Source organism: Neovison vison, chromosome 10 (genome assembly GCF_020171115.1).
Source record: "Neovison vison isolate M4711 chromosome 10, ASM_NN_V1, whole genome shotgun sequence".
Classification (NCBI taxonomy): domain Eukaryota; kingdom Metazoa; phylum Chordata; class Mammalia; order Carnivora; family Mustelidae; genus Neogale; species Neogale vison.
The window spans coordinates 4002327-4018670 of NC_058100.1; the positions used below are offsets into that span (position 1 = coordinate 4002327).

Here is a 16344-nt window from a genome sequence, read left to right on the forward strand (position 1 = left end):
CACCTTAGCACAGATTACCCACTAGGAGCTGAGCGCGCCGCTCTGCCCACCTGACAGCTGGCCTGGTTTATCCAGCAACCTTGAAATAACCGCCCCTCTGTGACTCATGGGCATTTCAGCGATAAAATGTACAAATCCGAACTTATATTTCCCCGTAAATCTTCTTCTTTCCACGATCTACTGATTCATTTAATGGCATCGCCATCCACCCCTCATCTATTAGTTTATTTATTCTGCCAATCCGTGAACATGTTCTCCATGTCGAGAGACGCGCTGGGCACCGGGAACACAGAGATTCTGAGGAAGCCACCTCTGCCCTCCCCAAAGTCAGAGTCAGAGACAACAACCAAGCAGAATCACACGGGAGATACACGCAGGGTGAATGGTAATAGGGACTGTGGGCAGGCGAACCCCGATGAGGGTCTGGGGAGGTTTGCTGGAGCCACAGACATAAGCTGTAGAAAGCAGGGAGAGGTGTTCCCCGGAGCCAAAGAAAGGGTTGGGTCAGGAAGTGTACACATGCACGGGCGTGTGTGTGTGTGTGTGTGTGTGCATGCACGCACGCGTGTTGGGGAAACGGGCAGAACAGAGCTCTAAGAGAGGACAGCAGGATAGAGATAGGCCCCAAACCCTCTCTCTGTGTGAGAAACTACGAGAAATGGGGGGTCGCGAAGCCCAGAGTCCCGGCAGAGCGTGACAGCCCGCGGCTGGAAGAACAGATCAGGGAGACCTTCCCGTGTCATGTTCGGGGCCTTCGATGTTAATCCCACAGGAGATGCAGGGGCCGGGAAGGGTTTAAAGTCAGGTAGAACTGCGATCTGAGTATTTCAGAGAGATCGCTCCGGCTGCCGTGGGCTAGACCATTCCCAGAGGGCACGTGGGGTGGAGACTTCGGGCCCTCGCCAAGGTAAGACCTCACAGAGGTCCGCACGCCAGGCATAGAACCGGCTACACACAGTGGATTGAAGGGATGAGACTGATTTGACAGAAAAGAGCACGAGGGAGACAGGAGCGGCTGTCGGGTCACCCACGCGTGAAGCCTGGGGTCTGAGGCGACACCTTCCCTCAGTGGGTTCCCCGGTCACAGCAGCCCCAGAGCCCTGGGAGTTCTGCCTGTCTGGGACCCTCAGATCCAGCTGCCCCCGGCTCCTGGAATATTTTCATAACCGCTCGCTTGTCTATCTGCACCTGGCCCTTTCCGCATCCACCCTCTGCCGCACAGCCCATGGTGCCATGGTGGTTTTTCTGGAAGGAAAACCCGTAGCCTAGAGAAGAGTCCAATGGCGATCTAGAGTCGGACCCCCACCCCTCTTTTCAGGTGCCTTTACGATCATTCCCCACTCACGCCTGGCCTCATGTTGCACAATGCCCAGATACTCACAATCCCCTAAACACACACACACAAGCACTGTGCTGGCGATGCCTTGGTATGGGCCCTTTCCTCTTTCCAGAATGCCCTTCCCGTTCCCCGCTCCCACATCCGCCTGGTAACTGCTCCTCCTCTTTAAAGACTCAGGTCATTCCCCTCCTTTTCTGTACGATCTCCCCCAACACCCACACCAACCCCCGCAGACTGGAGCCCACCCAGCTTCACACCGCGACGGTCCCGTGCGGTCCCGTGCACACACGCCACTTGGAGCACGGGGCACACGGCGCTGCCCTCACTGTATGCGCGTCTGATCCTGCGGGACATGAAGCAGCAGGAGCCCCTTGTGCCTTGTCAGTCTGCACAGCGCCTGGCCAGTGGCAGTTACTCAGTAGATGTGTGCTGGGGGAAATATGGATAAACAATGGATAGACCAGGTCTCTGTCTCCCTAGCCTGGAGACTGTTCCAGAACGCCATGTGTGTCTATTTTTATAATGGAAATATGACACGGGAACCCTTAAAATGAGACCTGAGAAGTTAAGACTTTTTCTACCGTTCTGCCTCAAAGTGGTATCGAAACAATCAGCTCTGTCCAGGACTCCAGTTTCTGCGCCCCGTCCACCGAATGTGTGGTGTTAGTGTGGGCCCCAGAAGCCCACCCTCAACACAACTTAAACAGAACGAATCTCCCTCCGTCTGAAAGTACGACACCTCACGGAAAGATCCCACGGTTCAGCATCTTCCAGGTCCATCTCTCAGCCTGAGAGCGGCGTCTGCCTTTTCCCTCTCTCTCCTCCTACAACCACCTCCAAACAGAGCCCCTCCTTCCTGTTCCCAAGGTCACCACCCCAGCTCGGAACCTCCTGACTTCATCCCCGCATTTCTGTAATTACCTTTTAACAGATCTCCTTAGAATGAGCTTTTAAAATTGTTTTCTAATCACTCTACTCAGAAGCATGGGATCGCTGTAAAAATATTAAATATATCATATAAACGATTAGAGTTCCCCTCCCTTATGACTTACCCCTCCCTCCCACCCCAGAACTCCTAATTTTCCAGGATCAGAATCCTAGGAGCACTCCTCAAGTGCCCACGTGCCATGTACCATTCAAAGAACTTTAAATAGATTAATTTATTTCCTCACACTCTACAGCCCTAGGGGATATGATGATTATCATTATCTCTATTCTCCACACGGGGAGAATAAAAACTGAGAGGTTAAGCACCTTGTCCAAAGTCACACAGCCGTACGTAGCAGTTCGACTTAAACACACATTTACGTGGACATGAAATGTAACCGAGGCACATCTACTGTTCGAGGCTTCTTTCTTATTTTTCACAAAAAGGATAATAGCATGTGTACCTTCTTTGTATTTTCATTTAACAATACATCTTGGTTATCTTTCCAACTTGGTATATATAAATTCACCTCATTCTTTTTAACTGTTATGCGTTATTACAAAGTATGGATATAGTATAATTTATTTAACCAATTCTCTATTGATGGATATTTTGGTTCTTTGCCATTTTTCACTGCTGGAAACAATGACATGATTCACATCTACGCACATAAATTACGGCACTCGTGTGTGACTAGACGTATAGCACAGATTTGTGGAAACAGCACCACTGGTGTTTCAATTTTTAATTTTGATACATTCTGCCAAAATATCTCTAAGACGGCTGCCCCAATTTACATTTTCACTAACAATAAATGAAGGTGGCTATTTCCCCCAAACACTTGCCAACACTAGATGTGATCCATCATTTTAATTTTTAACAATCTGATGGGTCTTTGATGCTTTTTAAAAAATTGATGGATTTTGAAAGAGAGAGAGAGAGAGAGAGACACCACACAAGCAGGAGGGGCAGAGAGAGGAGAGACCATCTCAACCAGCCTCTGTGCTCAGTGTGGACCCCGGCATGGGGCTCAATCTCACGACCATGAGATCTTGACCTGAGCTGAAACAAATAGCGGGATGCTTAACCCAAGGTGATACCCAGGTGCCCCTAGGTCTTTGATACTTTTTAACAATCTCAGATCTCTTTGTTACTTTGACTCCTATTTCTCCAAATTCAAATGCCCTTGACCATGTTTTCAGATGTTTAATAGATAACTGTGTTTCTCCTGAGAATTCCTGCTCACATACTCTGTCTAATTTTCATCTGGACTGTTTGGCTTTTTATGTGATTTATTAGGTATTTTGCATGTTATCCAAGGAATACTTAGCTATATGTATTGTAAATAAATTGTCCCCTGGTTATAACTTACTTTTATTATCATTTTTTTAAATCTATAGTATCTATGTTTATATCATTAAAAAAAAAAAAACAAGCAGTAAAACTAGTCAATCCTTTCTTTCATGGATTCTGGGTTTTGTGTCTGGCTTAGGAAGGTCTTTGCCACTCTGAGGTTAAATATATTTTTCTACAGTGTTTAACGATTTCTTTTGGTTTGCTTTGTTTATAAAATTTAGTACTTCAGTCCAGCTGAAATTTATTTTTGCATTTGGTATGAGGGAGGTCTCAACATACCCCATGCCGGTTGGCAAATAGATCATCTATTATTCTGATACCATACATTAGACAGTCTAACCCTTACTCAGTGACTAGAAATAGTGTAGGATATAATGCATGATTCCTCACAGACTAAATCTCCATACCATTTTGTGGCCATGACCTCTTCTTTCCTGCTCCCTTGAATCGGTTATGTGTTCCTGGACAATACTTCAGAGTTCTCATTGCCGTAATTTTAAAGTAACTTAGGATAGCTGAAGCACCATATCTCTAATCTCCCCGACCGCATGTGTTAAAATATATATATGTGATCTATGGTTAGTCTTGACTTTCTTTTATAGGGGAATGTTAGGATCAACTGATCAAGTCCCATACAAATAAAATATTAGAGCCTAGGTGGTACAGTCCGTGAGGCATTTGACTCTTGACTCTCAAATACATAAATGAATGAATAAAATCTTCAAAAAACAAAAATAAATAAAATATTGGGATTTAGCATGGGATTGGCACTGAATTTAAAGATTGAGAGGGAGAGAGAATTAACACCATCGTGAATCTGACCGCTAATCTTTAAACACCGATTCAATCACATAATATTCTGCCATGAAATTTTTCTCACTGACATTGGGATAAAGATAAGACTCTGCAGGGGCACCTGGGTGGCTCAGTCGGTCAAGCACGTGACTCTTGGCTTCAGCTCAAGTCATGATCTCAGGGTTGCGAGACTGAGCCCTGAATCAGGCTTTTTGCTGGGTGTGAAACCTGCTTAAGAGTCTCTCTCCCTCTCTCCTTGCCCCTCTGCCTCTCCCACACTCTCTTAAAAAAAAACCAAAAAACAAAAAAAAAATCTGAAAACCTTTTCAGTGTCTAGTATCCAAGTCCTACCCTCTCAAATTTAGTTTAAAGCCACTTCACCAAGTGAATTTCCCTTTATTCTCATCCTCAAAGTTTTTCAAACAGAATAGTGTATTTACTGTATCCCAAATAACGCTTTGTCTCTCTTGCTAGGCAACCACGCCAGTAGGAGAGGTGGTAGCAGAGATCTGAAAATAAAGGCAAAAAGAGAGGATTTCTATGACTAAATAACCTATGGAGGGGCACCTGGGTGGCTCAGTTGGTTGAGCATCTGCCTTCGGCTCAGGTCATGATCTCAGGGTCCTGGGATCCAGCCCCGCATCGGGCTCTCTGCTCAGCAGGGAGGCTGCTTCTTCCTCTCTCTCTGCCTGCCTCTCTGCCTGCTTGTGATCTCTGTCTGTCAGATAAATAAATAAAATCTTTACAAAATTATAATCTACGGCAATATGCTGTTGTCTCAGTACTTACGGGTCAGGGAACTTTGTGCCCAACAAGCAACATCATGGGACTTTGAAACCCAAAGCGACCTCTCACCGTCTCTCCGGTGGCATCTCTCACGGATGAGATGCATATTACAAGGGATGAGGAATGTTTAGAAGAACTGATCTCATACTACCTGACCAGACAAGACCGAAATTAAACTGAACTCTGGATTCTGTGTGCGTTGGAGAGACGGAAGAGTCAGGAGCCAGTTGGCGAGGAAGCGGCTACAGCAGAGCGGCCACACGAGGGCAGCAGAGGACCGGGAATGGGGCGGGGTCAGGGCGGCCACACCGAGGGAGCAGAGAGCAGGCGGAATGGCTGTGCTCAAGGTAGGCGGCATCAAGGAGTTGGAACAGAATCTCTAGATCCAGGTAGCACTTTCTACTCAGACAAGAATCTGTGGTCCACCCAGGCAGCCGGAGACAATCCCTCCTACCTCTGCTCCAGGGCAAAGGGGCACAAAGAGAGGGACAACAGGTACTGAGCTCTTAGATAAGATCAGTATTTCCCATGAATATGAATGTCCTCCCTCTTCACCAGGAGACAGTGAGGACAGCGATGGTGAGGTCTCATGATTAACAAAGGAAAAGACTGATCTCAAAGGAGGAGGCTCAGTGGGTCCGTCTTCAAGCACAGGGGAGCCGAACTTCAAAACCCCCAGTTTCTCCCTCTCCGAACTGTGTCTTCAGTGAATCAGGAGAGGCTCCTCAAACTTGCTTAGGCTTCGTAGAACAGGACACAATCACTCGGCCCAACACTAGCCAGAGCTCCCATGAGTGGAGTGAAAACACCCCAAGCGTGCCCCCGTTTCTGGTTCAGCCACGGGAACAGCAGCAGCACTGGGCAGCCCCGCAGGTATGCACATGTGCGCCAACTAGTCCACGAGGAAGCCCTGGGGTGACAAATCTCATCAGGTATCACCTGGCAAAGGTTACCCTTAGCAGTAGCAAGCTCTGGAACTGTAGGGCTTACAAAGGTATTCAGACCAAAATGGACCATAACTGACCATGAGAGAGTTGAAATCAAGAACGGCCGAAAAATGGGGCACCTGGGTGGCTCAGACGGTGAAGCGTCTGCCTTCAGCTCAGGTCATAATCCCAGGGTCCTGGGATCGGCCCCACGTTGGAGTCCCTGCTCTGTGGAGAGCCTACTTCTCCCTCTGCCTCTGCCTGCCATTCCCCCTGCTTGTGCTCTCTCTCTCTCTCTAATAAATAAAATTTTTAAAAATAAATAAATAAAAGTGGTCATCCCTCCTGAAAAAAAATAAATAAATAAACAAAACAGCAGGAAAACATACAAGAGAGCCAGGAGGAGCATGAGTGCCTGTAATCCTCAGACAGGGCCTTCCTCACCCTCCAGGACCTGTTCTGAACCCAACCGTCTAAGTGAGGACGGTCAGAGACGAGGTTCCAAAGAGACAAGAATAGGCAGGAAGTCAGGAGTTAGGACACATTCACCTGACACCCGGGAGGTTGAGGGGCAAGTTCCCAACAGTCTCAGAGCCTGTGGAAGATGCTACATCGAACCTAGTGAAGAGAAAGAGACGTTTTCTTTCATGAACCAGAGGGAAACAGCTTACATGGCACATGATGAGTGAGAACGTTCTCTTTCGTGCATTTATGCAAACATTTAATAAGCACCTACTATGCGCCAGACATTGTTACGCACGATATCCTTCAGCTCCTGGCAACACTTCCGATCCAAGCTGACAGGGCTCCCCTGTCTCGTGGAGTTTCCCTCTACCGGGAAAAGCGGCACAGACCGCGAATACGCAAACCGGAGACACATGATTAAGATTGTAGCCGAAAATAAGAGGTGTTTGCAAGGCTGTGGGAAGGCCTCTGAGGGGAGACGACACTGAAGCTGAGATGTGCCAGCGAGAGCAGACTCCTGCAGAGCCGAGGGGAAGGTCCCGGCTCCGGAGGGCACAGCGGCGAGCACCAAGGCTTGCGTGGCTTAGACACGGACGCTCGAGGCAGGATCACAGGGTCACAGGGCGTCGGAGAGCTAAGAAAGGGCCAGAGTGCTCAGGGCTTTGTAGATAATAAACATTCGGCAATGGTTGCAGAGAAAAAGTCAAGAAAACTACTTACTGAGAAACTCGGTCATGTTTTGCTTTTCAAACTTAACGCAACTCCATTCTACCGAGCGACTTACACATGGGGTCCTCTCACGAGTCAGCGGGGTCTCTGTGAGGAGACGTGGGCTGAGATCTCGGTTCTGCCAGGTAATGTGTGACTCAAAGGAAGTTACCACATTTCCTGAGACTCTTTCTTCTCGTCTGGAAAATGGGAATATTCTACCTCCCACTCAATGAGAAGACGAAACAAATGAGAGAGCATCTGCACGGCGAGCCCTCCGCGAACGCTGGATGAATAAGTGAATGCAGGAATATCGGAACCTGAGCGTGAAGGAGAAGCTAAATACACATGTTCAGTCTCGGCAATGCCTGCTCTCCTCAGTCTGGAATGTTCCCTACCACCAGCAGAGAGCCCAGCGCCTCGGAGAGGGAGGCGGGGTCCCGGGCAGAAGCCAGTCTCCACGCTCTGTCTCCTACCCAGTCTGTCTTCTCTCTTTTCCCTTCAACTGGCTCAGCTCTTCTGAATCACCACTATCCCCACTGACTCCCACCTCTCCCCACCCCTAAAACATGAACTAACTCAGCTTTCCTTCCCCTCCAGCCTGCCCTGGAGATGACCCCCGGCGGGTTGCCCGGGAGACGGTCCGCGTACCAGGTGCCACTGAGCAACTGTCTGTTGACCAACCACCCCAGTTTGTCCAGCACTTTCCCAGTCTTAGCACTGAACGTTCTGGAAAGTGCCTCAGTCCCTGGGAAGCAGGACAGTTGGCCTTCGTACCTACCCCCTTCCTCGACACAACCCTTTCCTGTCTCCACAGCACTGTTGGGGGTGGGGGGATGCTGGGTAATACAGATGGCTGGGTCCTAAAGCTGGGCTCTGGGCATTATCTCTTCTCTGCCCACAGGATCAGACAAGCCCACACTCTGTGGGTCCTACTCAGTGTCGTGGTACCAGATCTGTGGTCCCCAGAAGGGTCAGTCTTCTGAATCAAATGATGGGCATCCTCCAGTCCATCCATCCACTACTGACAGAGCTATCGCTCTAAAATGCAAATCCGGCACTGACAGTTCCCTGCTTAAAACCCTCCAATGGCTCCTGGTCGGCAGAATCAGGAGCTATCTCTGGTATCAATGCCTTTCACAATCTAGCAACAACGGACCGTGCTGCTTCTTGCTTTCCTGCTTTTGTGTCCACTCTCCCCTCTCTTGTTAATGCCTTCATCCTTTTTATACCTGGTCGACTCCCAGTCCTTCCTAACGTTTCCCACAAACGTAATCCCTGTCTCTTCTGTGATTCTACGGGCCATATTTGGAATCGCATCACAGTATTTATCACACGGTGTAGCAATTATGTGCGTACATGTCTATTTTCCCTACTGGACTCTGAGCTCCTTAAAGGTTAGTTTCAGACTTGCTCATCTCAAGAGCCCCGCACCAGACACTGACATTTTGCTGTAGCATTTTTTAACATTCAGTCCTATCTTGTGATTCTAAAAAGCAAACCATTACTGCCAGACTAGTCTTAATTACCGAGTATTTTGAATCCCTGAATATTACCCTATCCCTGACTTTCGTGTATTTCCTCACAGATAAAATAAGACTCAAAACTGGGTTGGAAATTGGAGAGGGGTTAAGAACAGCCACTGATCATTTTATTTTGTAATTGGAAAAAATAAAACCTGAGGGTTTACAGATTTTTTTTTTTTTTATAGATTGCAACAAAACAGCTGGGTCTAAACACCCGATTTCAACTAGCATTGTGCACTGCCCATAAAAACTCCATAGCTACAGGTGAAAGAATGAAGGAATCATCAGAGAGTTCTATTCTTGGACATATGATCTCTTGTGTTCTTATATCCAAGCAAATATGTCCACCAGGTGTGAGTACAAAATGACAACACTCTTGCTTAATTTTGTTTGTATTAACAAATAGACCAGAATGCCATTGCTCAGGAATTTTCTAGAACTTCTCTTTGGGAACTGCCTTAAGAACCACCATGTTAGTCAACCAGTCATGTACTATTACCTCTCAGTCAAATCCTGTTTTTGTATTACCCAACGCGAACCACCACCTATCCATAACGCTTGGATCCTAAGGACATTCGGCTATGTTCAAAATTAAAAGCCATCCTCAAAGGATGAATATTTTCCACAACTGAAGATATGCAAAAGGATATAGCAAGCTCTCAAGTCAATTCCCAGAATGACAAAAATGGATCTTGAATAAGTAGTTGGAAATACGTACATGTATATTAGACATGTATAAGTATACATGTATAAGTACATGTATATTAGAATCATTCAACTTATTTTGGATACATTGTATCTACTTGAAGGCATATGTAGCGGCAGGGGATATGCCAGTGAAAGGTGCTTGGTTATATACATGTATGTACTTCTGGAGAAAAATGGTTCATCAAGCTTCTGTGTTTATAAATACGCTATTTCAGCTAAATACAGTAAAATTAACAGAATCTACTATTTTTCTGTTTCTACACTAAGCACTGGGAATACAAGATTTGTGAAATATCACGTCTGCCCTCAAAGAGCTCACAGTCAGTGAAGAGAAACACAGACAAATCCTTGTACCACCATGAAAGGATAACAGGGGAGTTTATACCCCCTTTAGTGGTAGCACCTAGCAAGGAGTGATCATCTCTGGCTAGAACACTTCACAGAGGCAGCAGCACCTAATCAAAGTTTGGCTAGATAAACACAAGCGCCAGTTTCATCAGGCTTAATGAGATGAGCAATCCAGGTATAGGAAATAGTATGTGCAAAGACACTGAGGCATGAAACAAAACAGTGTGTTTGGGAAATTACAAGCCATTTAATACTGCTGGAGCACAGAACGCAAGGAGAAGGAAGCCGAGATACTCGTTGGAGAGGCTGCAGATACCCAAGTAACTGAAAATGTGCATTTTTGTTTGCAGATGATTCTGTGTGTCTACTCTCTTTCCGAAAGACATCAATCACCCCGTTGCCGAAGAAATAGTGGCACACACATTTATTGCATGATTTTATATTTGCCTGAATTTATCACAAAAACCGTCCCGTCTCAGCTCGTATTTGTTCCGTCCCCGATGACTTGCACCTTGTGCTCATTCCCTTGCGTGTCCCGGTCATCCCGCTCAGTTTCCCCTTGCATGCCTCCTCCCGGATCGATCTGCATCCTCCTACAGGCTCTCGGGTCAGCCTCCTCTCTAATGTCAAGCAATGCCTCTTCCCTCCTGCAGAACAAAGCTCAAATGACCTCTTCTATCTAACAAGTCTGCGGGCTAAACCCAGGCACCGAACACGTAGGCTCTGGGGTAAGACGCATCTGGATCTGAAACCAGGTCTCTGTGCCCTTGGGCCAGTCGTTTGGCCGCTCCAGGCTTTTTCTCCACCTGAGGCTCAGACACGATCACACCTGTCTGTCCAGGAGGGGTAATGCACACTGTCGAGAAAGCTCGGGGGCACCAAAAGGAATACTAACGGGAAAGAACTTTGTGTAGCACCTGGCATATCGTTGGCCTTTAACAGTTACTGTTAATCATAAATTCAAATTGTCTTGCGATTCTCATGCTTACGTCATATATGGCAATATCATGGGCAGGGACTGACCTTGACTCTTTTTGCTGCTGTGATATGCTGTGGGAGGCAGCGTTGCTGGACAAATTCAACGCCAACAGAGTCCCTCTCCCCCCGAGGTGGAGGGTGGGCAGAATTTGATGAGTCTGGGAAGGAAAGGAGGCTTTTCTTCCAGAGCGTTTCTGTCTCTAGTTTAATTATTTCAACTTCACAAATACATTCATGTTTTCAAAGTGTCAATGAGATTTCTGGGCAGGGAGATTTGGGCTTTTTTTTTTTTTTTGGTTGGTGTATTTGCTTGGTTTCTATTTTGTGCCACAATTCACTAAGCAAACAGATAAAAACCCTAAATTAATAATACACTCCAGGGAAACTCAGTATTTTAGAAGTCATTCTAGTCAAATTTAGTTAGGATTTTAGGAGAGGGTTGATCAGAAAGTGTGTGTCGACAGAAAGAGGAATGAGCACAGGCTTTCAGCTCAAGCAGACCTAAATAGTAGATCTGGACCCACTATTGACAAATGACATAATCTCGTTAAGCCTTTGTTTCCTCATATTTGTAAGGCAGCTAATAATTCCAAGCACTTTCAGGTACTTTCTAGCTCCTCAATGAGATGCTCTGCACGTAAAGTACCCAGTGCCAAATGTGGCAAACATTGGGCTCGGTACCCGTGATCGTTTTTATTATATGTGTGTTGCTGTCCTAGTTGCTGGCTCATAGCAGGTTGGAATGAAGATGCTGGCTCGAATCGACAACTAAATTGGGGTTGGTATGAGGATTAATAGTTAGAGTCCGTAATAGATTAGGGTTAGGATTGAAATTAGAATTCAATTAAGGTTAGAATTAAAATGCATACAGAGGTGATTATTAAGGATGGGGTTAATTAAAACCGGATAATGGAAGAAGGAAGCAGTATGAGGAGTACTGGTTTAGTTGGGTGGAAAATTAAAGAGGAAAGCAATGTGGAAACTCACGTAGAATTCACTGATAAAGGGAAAGTCTTAGAGACGAGAAGGATTAGAGTCCAGAGCAGAACTGAGCCAAGGCTTCTGAGCTGTTTCCTACAGGTGCGGTCATCCCCTTATTGGATGAGTAATACCTAAGATTCACCCCTCGGCAGAGGCTCCCCCCATCGGGAGCAGGAGCAGCCAGCATGGGGAAAGGAATGCCCAGGGCCCACACAGCTGCGTCCAGCCCAGCACCGATGCCAACACATTCCACACCCCCAGCTCCCCAGGCTGTTGCTGAGTGGACAGGAGTAGCCAGGAGCCAAAACCCGCCTTCTCCCTACCCTCCTTCTACGCGTCTCCCCCTCCCCCAGCCTCCACTGTAACTACCAGCTCTTTAATCCCACAGACAACCTACTCCACACTTTGTGCAAGTCTCTTAGAAATGCATATTGTGTGTCACAGCATTTTAGAGTGAAAAGTAACCATAGAGATCACAACCCAACTTGGATACTTTTATTTTACCTATTTACATGATGGAGATAATCCTTGTAGGTCAGACTTGCTTTGCAAAGACTCTCTACTCCTAGTGAATGGGACTGAGGCGCTGGGTGTGCATGCATGTACAAAGGGCATTAGAATGATTATAGGCAAGGAGCTATTCCCAGTGGAGACATCCACATCCGCAGGAGAAACTACCCTTGCCCTCAGAGACATGCAGGAGTGAGCAATTCCTCAATCTGCACGCTGCTCCGAAGTACTGACGATAATTCTCCTTATTCCTCCTGCCCCCAGGGGACTATCTGCCTCCCTATCCAATGTGGGTAACCCCTTTACTGTGCACCTGTGTGATCATGGAAAGTCACTTAACTTCTTCTCGCCTCATCTTCCTCCCTTCAACAAGGGGCATTGATGAGGTAATCTGGAAGGTTGCTTACAACTCTAATACTATTTCATTCTGTAATTCTAAAAGCCAGTGTCTGCTTCCTATTCCCGGGGCCTAAAGTGCTGCCAGACCGATGCTGATGAGGCAGAAAAGGGAAAAGGAACCAGCAGGAAAAGAGCATCCCGGAGTCTCGTGTGCCAGCTCTTCAGAGTCCCTCCAAAACCGCTCTCCCCTCTCCTCCCACCCTGGGTCCTCCTCCCTCAAAGTTACAGCTGGGGGAGGGGGCGCGGCGGACCAGCAGTCCATAGCGAAGGAAGTGAGGACAGGCAGAAGGGGATCCCAGCAGAGCAGCAGATGGAAAAGATGAATAGTTAGAGGAGCTTGGGACCTAATCCCTCATCCTGCCTCCCGTCCCGCTCATCCCCTCCTGGTCCCACAATAGTCACCGGTCCTCTCTTAAGCCCACTCAGATGATCTCTAAGGCTTCTTCTACCTCCAAAGATAATACTCTTTACCCATCAAGACCTTTAACTGGGAAAGCCTGATCCTTCCCTTCTGAAGCCCCATTCTCTCTGAAAACACACCCACTCCTTTTCCTCTGGAGGACCACACTCAGCCCAGCCTGGCGCCACCACCATCAGAAAGCCCGAACTTCCCAACGGGCCTCTCCTCTCTCTTGCACGCTGGTCTGTACAGCCTTCAACCACACTCTGCCCCCCCCCCTCCATTTTAATCTCTCAGAGATTTTAAAATGTCAGGGAACCCCAGGGAGCAGAATGGTTTGGAGTCACTGAAATAGGGGAATGCAAGCAAGTCAGACAGCCCAAGGTGGCCAAAACATCTGCAACCAATTCCAAAAAACTACCCAGACACTCAGGAAACACGTAAGAGGTAAGAAGAGCTCTTCTCCCAGAGACCCCACACAGATTCTAGAAACAGAGGAACAGTGGGGCAGCATTCGGACCTCCTGAAGGGACTTGCCAGAGAACATTCACTGGCAACTCCATCAGTGACTAACATCGATAGAGAGCTTTCCCGATAGAAAACCTCCCCAATAGAGGAGGATAGAGAACCTCCCCGATCCTTGTCCTTGAACGACGAGGGGGCAGACAGTTGAGCCCATCACAGAGGGCTGAGAAAACCTGTCAGAAGGGGCAGAGATGACCCAAACATGAAGGATCCGCATGATGAGGCACAGTCCCTGTGCAGAAAGGGGACTGGCGTAGGGGTTAGAAGACATACTGCCCCACGTCCTAACCACCATTTGCGTTTTCTATTATTAACTGTCAGTGCGACCTGGAAACCCCGGAAAGGCAGTTAACCCCCATCACCTCAGTGGCACTTGTATAATGAGGGGTTCTGCCAAATGTTTTTAAAGAATCCTTACATAGCTCAAATTCCTTGTTTCAGAGAGTCTAAGATTTGGGGCTGTATACCTAAAACCGAAGCTTGAGCAAAACTGACCTCCAGGGATCCCTTTCTGAGATGTGCCAAGAGTCTTCCAGAAATGCACAGATCACACAGAACAGCAAACCCTAGGGACCTGGGGCCTTGGAACTAAAAGCAAGTGCAAAGGCCCTTCCCTTCTCACCAATCTTACATCTGGCCTCAGGGACAAGAGCCGCGTTCGCCACGGAGGCATGGCTCCGTAAAGAAGGCCGATCAGACCATTCACCCAAGAATCTTACTTACTAAAACTTGAGAAGAACGAGCTTCTCCGGAAGACTGAGAAAGAAGCAAAAATACTGGGGGGAAGCGCTGTTAGTGAAGGGAGGGTAGGCAGGACTAAGGTGAAACTACAGAGTTGCTCTGGATGCTGCTTGCTTGGGCAAGACTCTGGAGTGGGTTTTTAGAGGGGGAGTCATTACTTGAACGAGGGGTTGAGGGAAATGTGGATTCCCATGGCCTGGGGGTTTGCTGGAAGAAGCCTTTCAAGGGAAATTGCCTGGGGCCGCACATTGTTGCTGGACAGATAACTGGGGGCTCTTGGGTCAGAGGAGCTAGGGAGGTGTGCATTTAGGAGAATGGGCAGGGTAACTGGCTACCCGCGGGGAGATGTCGCTGGGCAACACTCCTGATAGCCCCCCCCCCCAGGCTCATGGGGTTCCCCAGTTGCCAAAAGAGGGAGGGCGGGGCCGAGGATCTCTGGCTAGTGGGCACGCCCTTGCCCAGGCCTGCAGTGGCCGCTCTCGCCAGCTGGCCCAAGGCCCTGCCAGGCTCCCCTCCCTCCACCCAAGCCTAAGAGGGGTGCGAGCCCGGTCCCACTGCTGAGCCAGCTCCCTCCCTCGGCTCCACACCCGCGCCCGGCTGGCGGAGCTCCCGGGGGAGAAGGTGGAAGGCACCACGAGGGCGCGGAGGGGGTGTGGGAGGCGGGGGGAGTGGGGAATGCGGCAGCCTGGCCCCCCCGCGACCAGCCCAACCCCCCGCCGCCCCCCCTCCACCTCCAACGGAATGGTTTGCTCCGAGCGCCCTATTTAATCCCCGCGACTGCAGCAGCGCCGGCTCCCTCCCGGTCCCCGCCTCGGCCCCGGGCTCCGAAGCGGCTCGGGGGCGCCCTGTCGGTCAGCGTCGTCGCCCACCCCCTGCCCAGCCCCAGCCCCCGGGGACCCAGGCTCGCCAGCGCGCAGCGGGGAGCCGGCCGGGACGCGCCATGGGGGGCCCCTCCGCCCTGCCCCTGCTGCTGCTCCTCGCCTGCTGCGGGGCGCCCGGTGGGGCCAACCTCTCCCAGGACGGTGAGTTTGGGTGGGGAGGGGGAGGCGCTGGGGTGGGGGGATGCCGGGGCGGGGGCTCCGATCGCAGCGGGGCGGGGGGCGCCTGTGGGCTTTGTCTAGAAGCGGGGTTCCAGTCGCCGCCGCCGCTGTACCCGGGTGGGTCTGCCCGGGCATCCGTGTCGGTGTGGGGCTGGGCTGTGCCGGCCGTGCACCTGTCGTACGCCTCGCTGTCTGCGTGTGCACCGGGCTCGCTCGGCTCGCAGCAGCCCGGGCTCTGGCTGTGCCGCTGTCCGTGTGCGTGTGTCTGGGTGTGCGCGTCTGTGTTGGTGTCTGCCTCTGCGTTTCTGTGTCAGTATCTGTGTGTATGTCTGTGTCAGTGTGTGTTGGGGGCGGAGTGAGATCTGTCGCCGGTTCAGTCAGGGCGTGTGTCGGGGGTTTGTGTATGTGTCTGGAAGGGTTGGATAGCCAGTGCAAACCCCCAAACTGCTGTATGCAAACATCACTCCCCCCCGCCCCGCCCGCCCCCACCAGCGGCGCAGCTCCGAGTGGGCAGGGAAGGGGGCCTGGGTGAGGCTGCCGAGGGGGGCGTGGGCAAGGAAGGGGGGGGCTTCTCCTTGGAGCAAAACAACAACACAGGGCGGGGGGCCCCAGGATGGCAGTATCCCTAGCGGTGGCAGCAGCTGAGAAAAGAAACCCAGACAGGAGCGGAGGAGGTGGGGGAAGGTTGGGCAAAAGGAAGGATCAAGATATTTGGGAAGGAGGATGCCCAGAAAACCCAAAGCTGTCCTGGGCTAAGCACTGATTTTGCCAGATTTGGGGGTGGGGTAGCTCGCCTGGTCCCCTTTGCCCCAGGTGGGAACTCAAACCCTCTTGGGTTTGTCAGGGAGGAGACAAGGAAGAGAGTGGGGGGAGCAGGGAGGCGGG

The 16344-nt window shown here is 49.6% G+C and overlaps 1 protein-coding gene across 1 annotated transcript in view; it reads left to right on the plus strand.

Moving 5' to 3' along the window:
- The first annotated feature begins 15342 nt into the window (after positions 1-15342).
- CADM3 (cell adhesion molecule 3) overlaps positions 15343-16344 on the plus strand; it is a 28951-nt gene continuing 27949 nt past the window's right edge. The window contains exon 1 of the mRNA XM_044266656.1: positions 15343-15441. Within this exon, the coding sequence (XP_044122591.1) occupies positions 15360-15441 (82 nt within the window). The 5' untranslated portion in view covers positions 15343-15359. The remainder of the gene's footprint in view (positions 15442-16344) is intronic.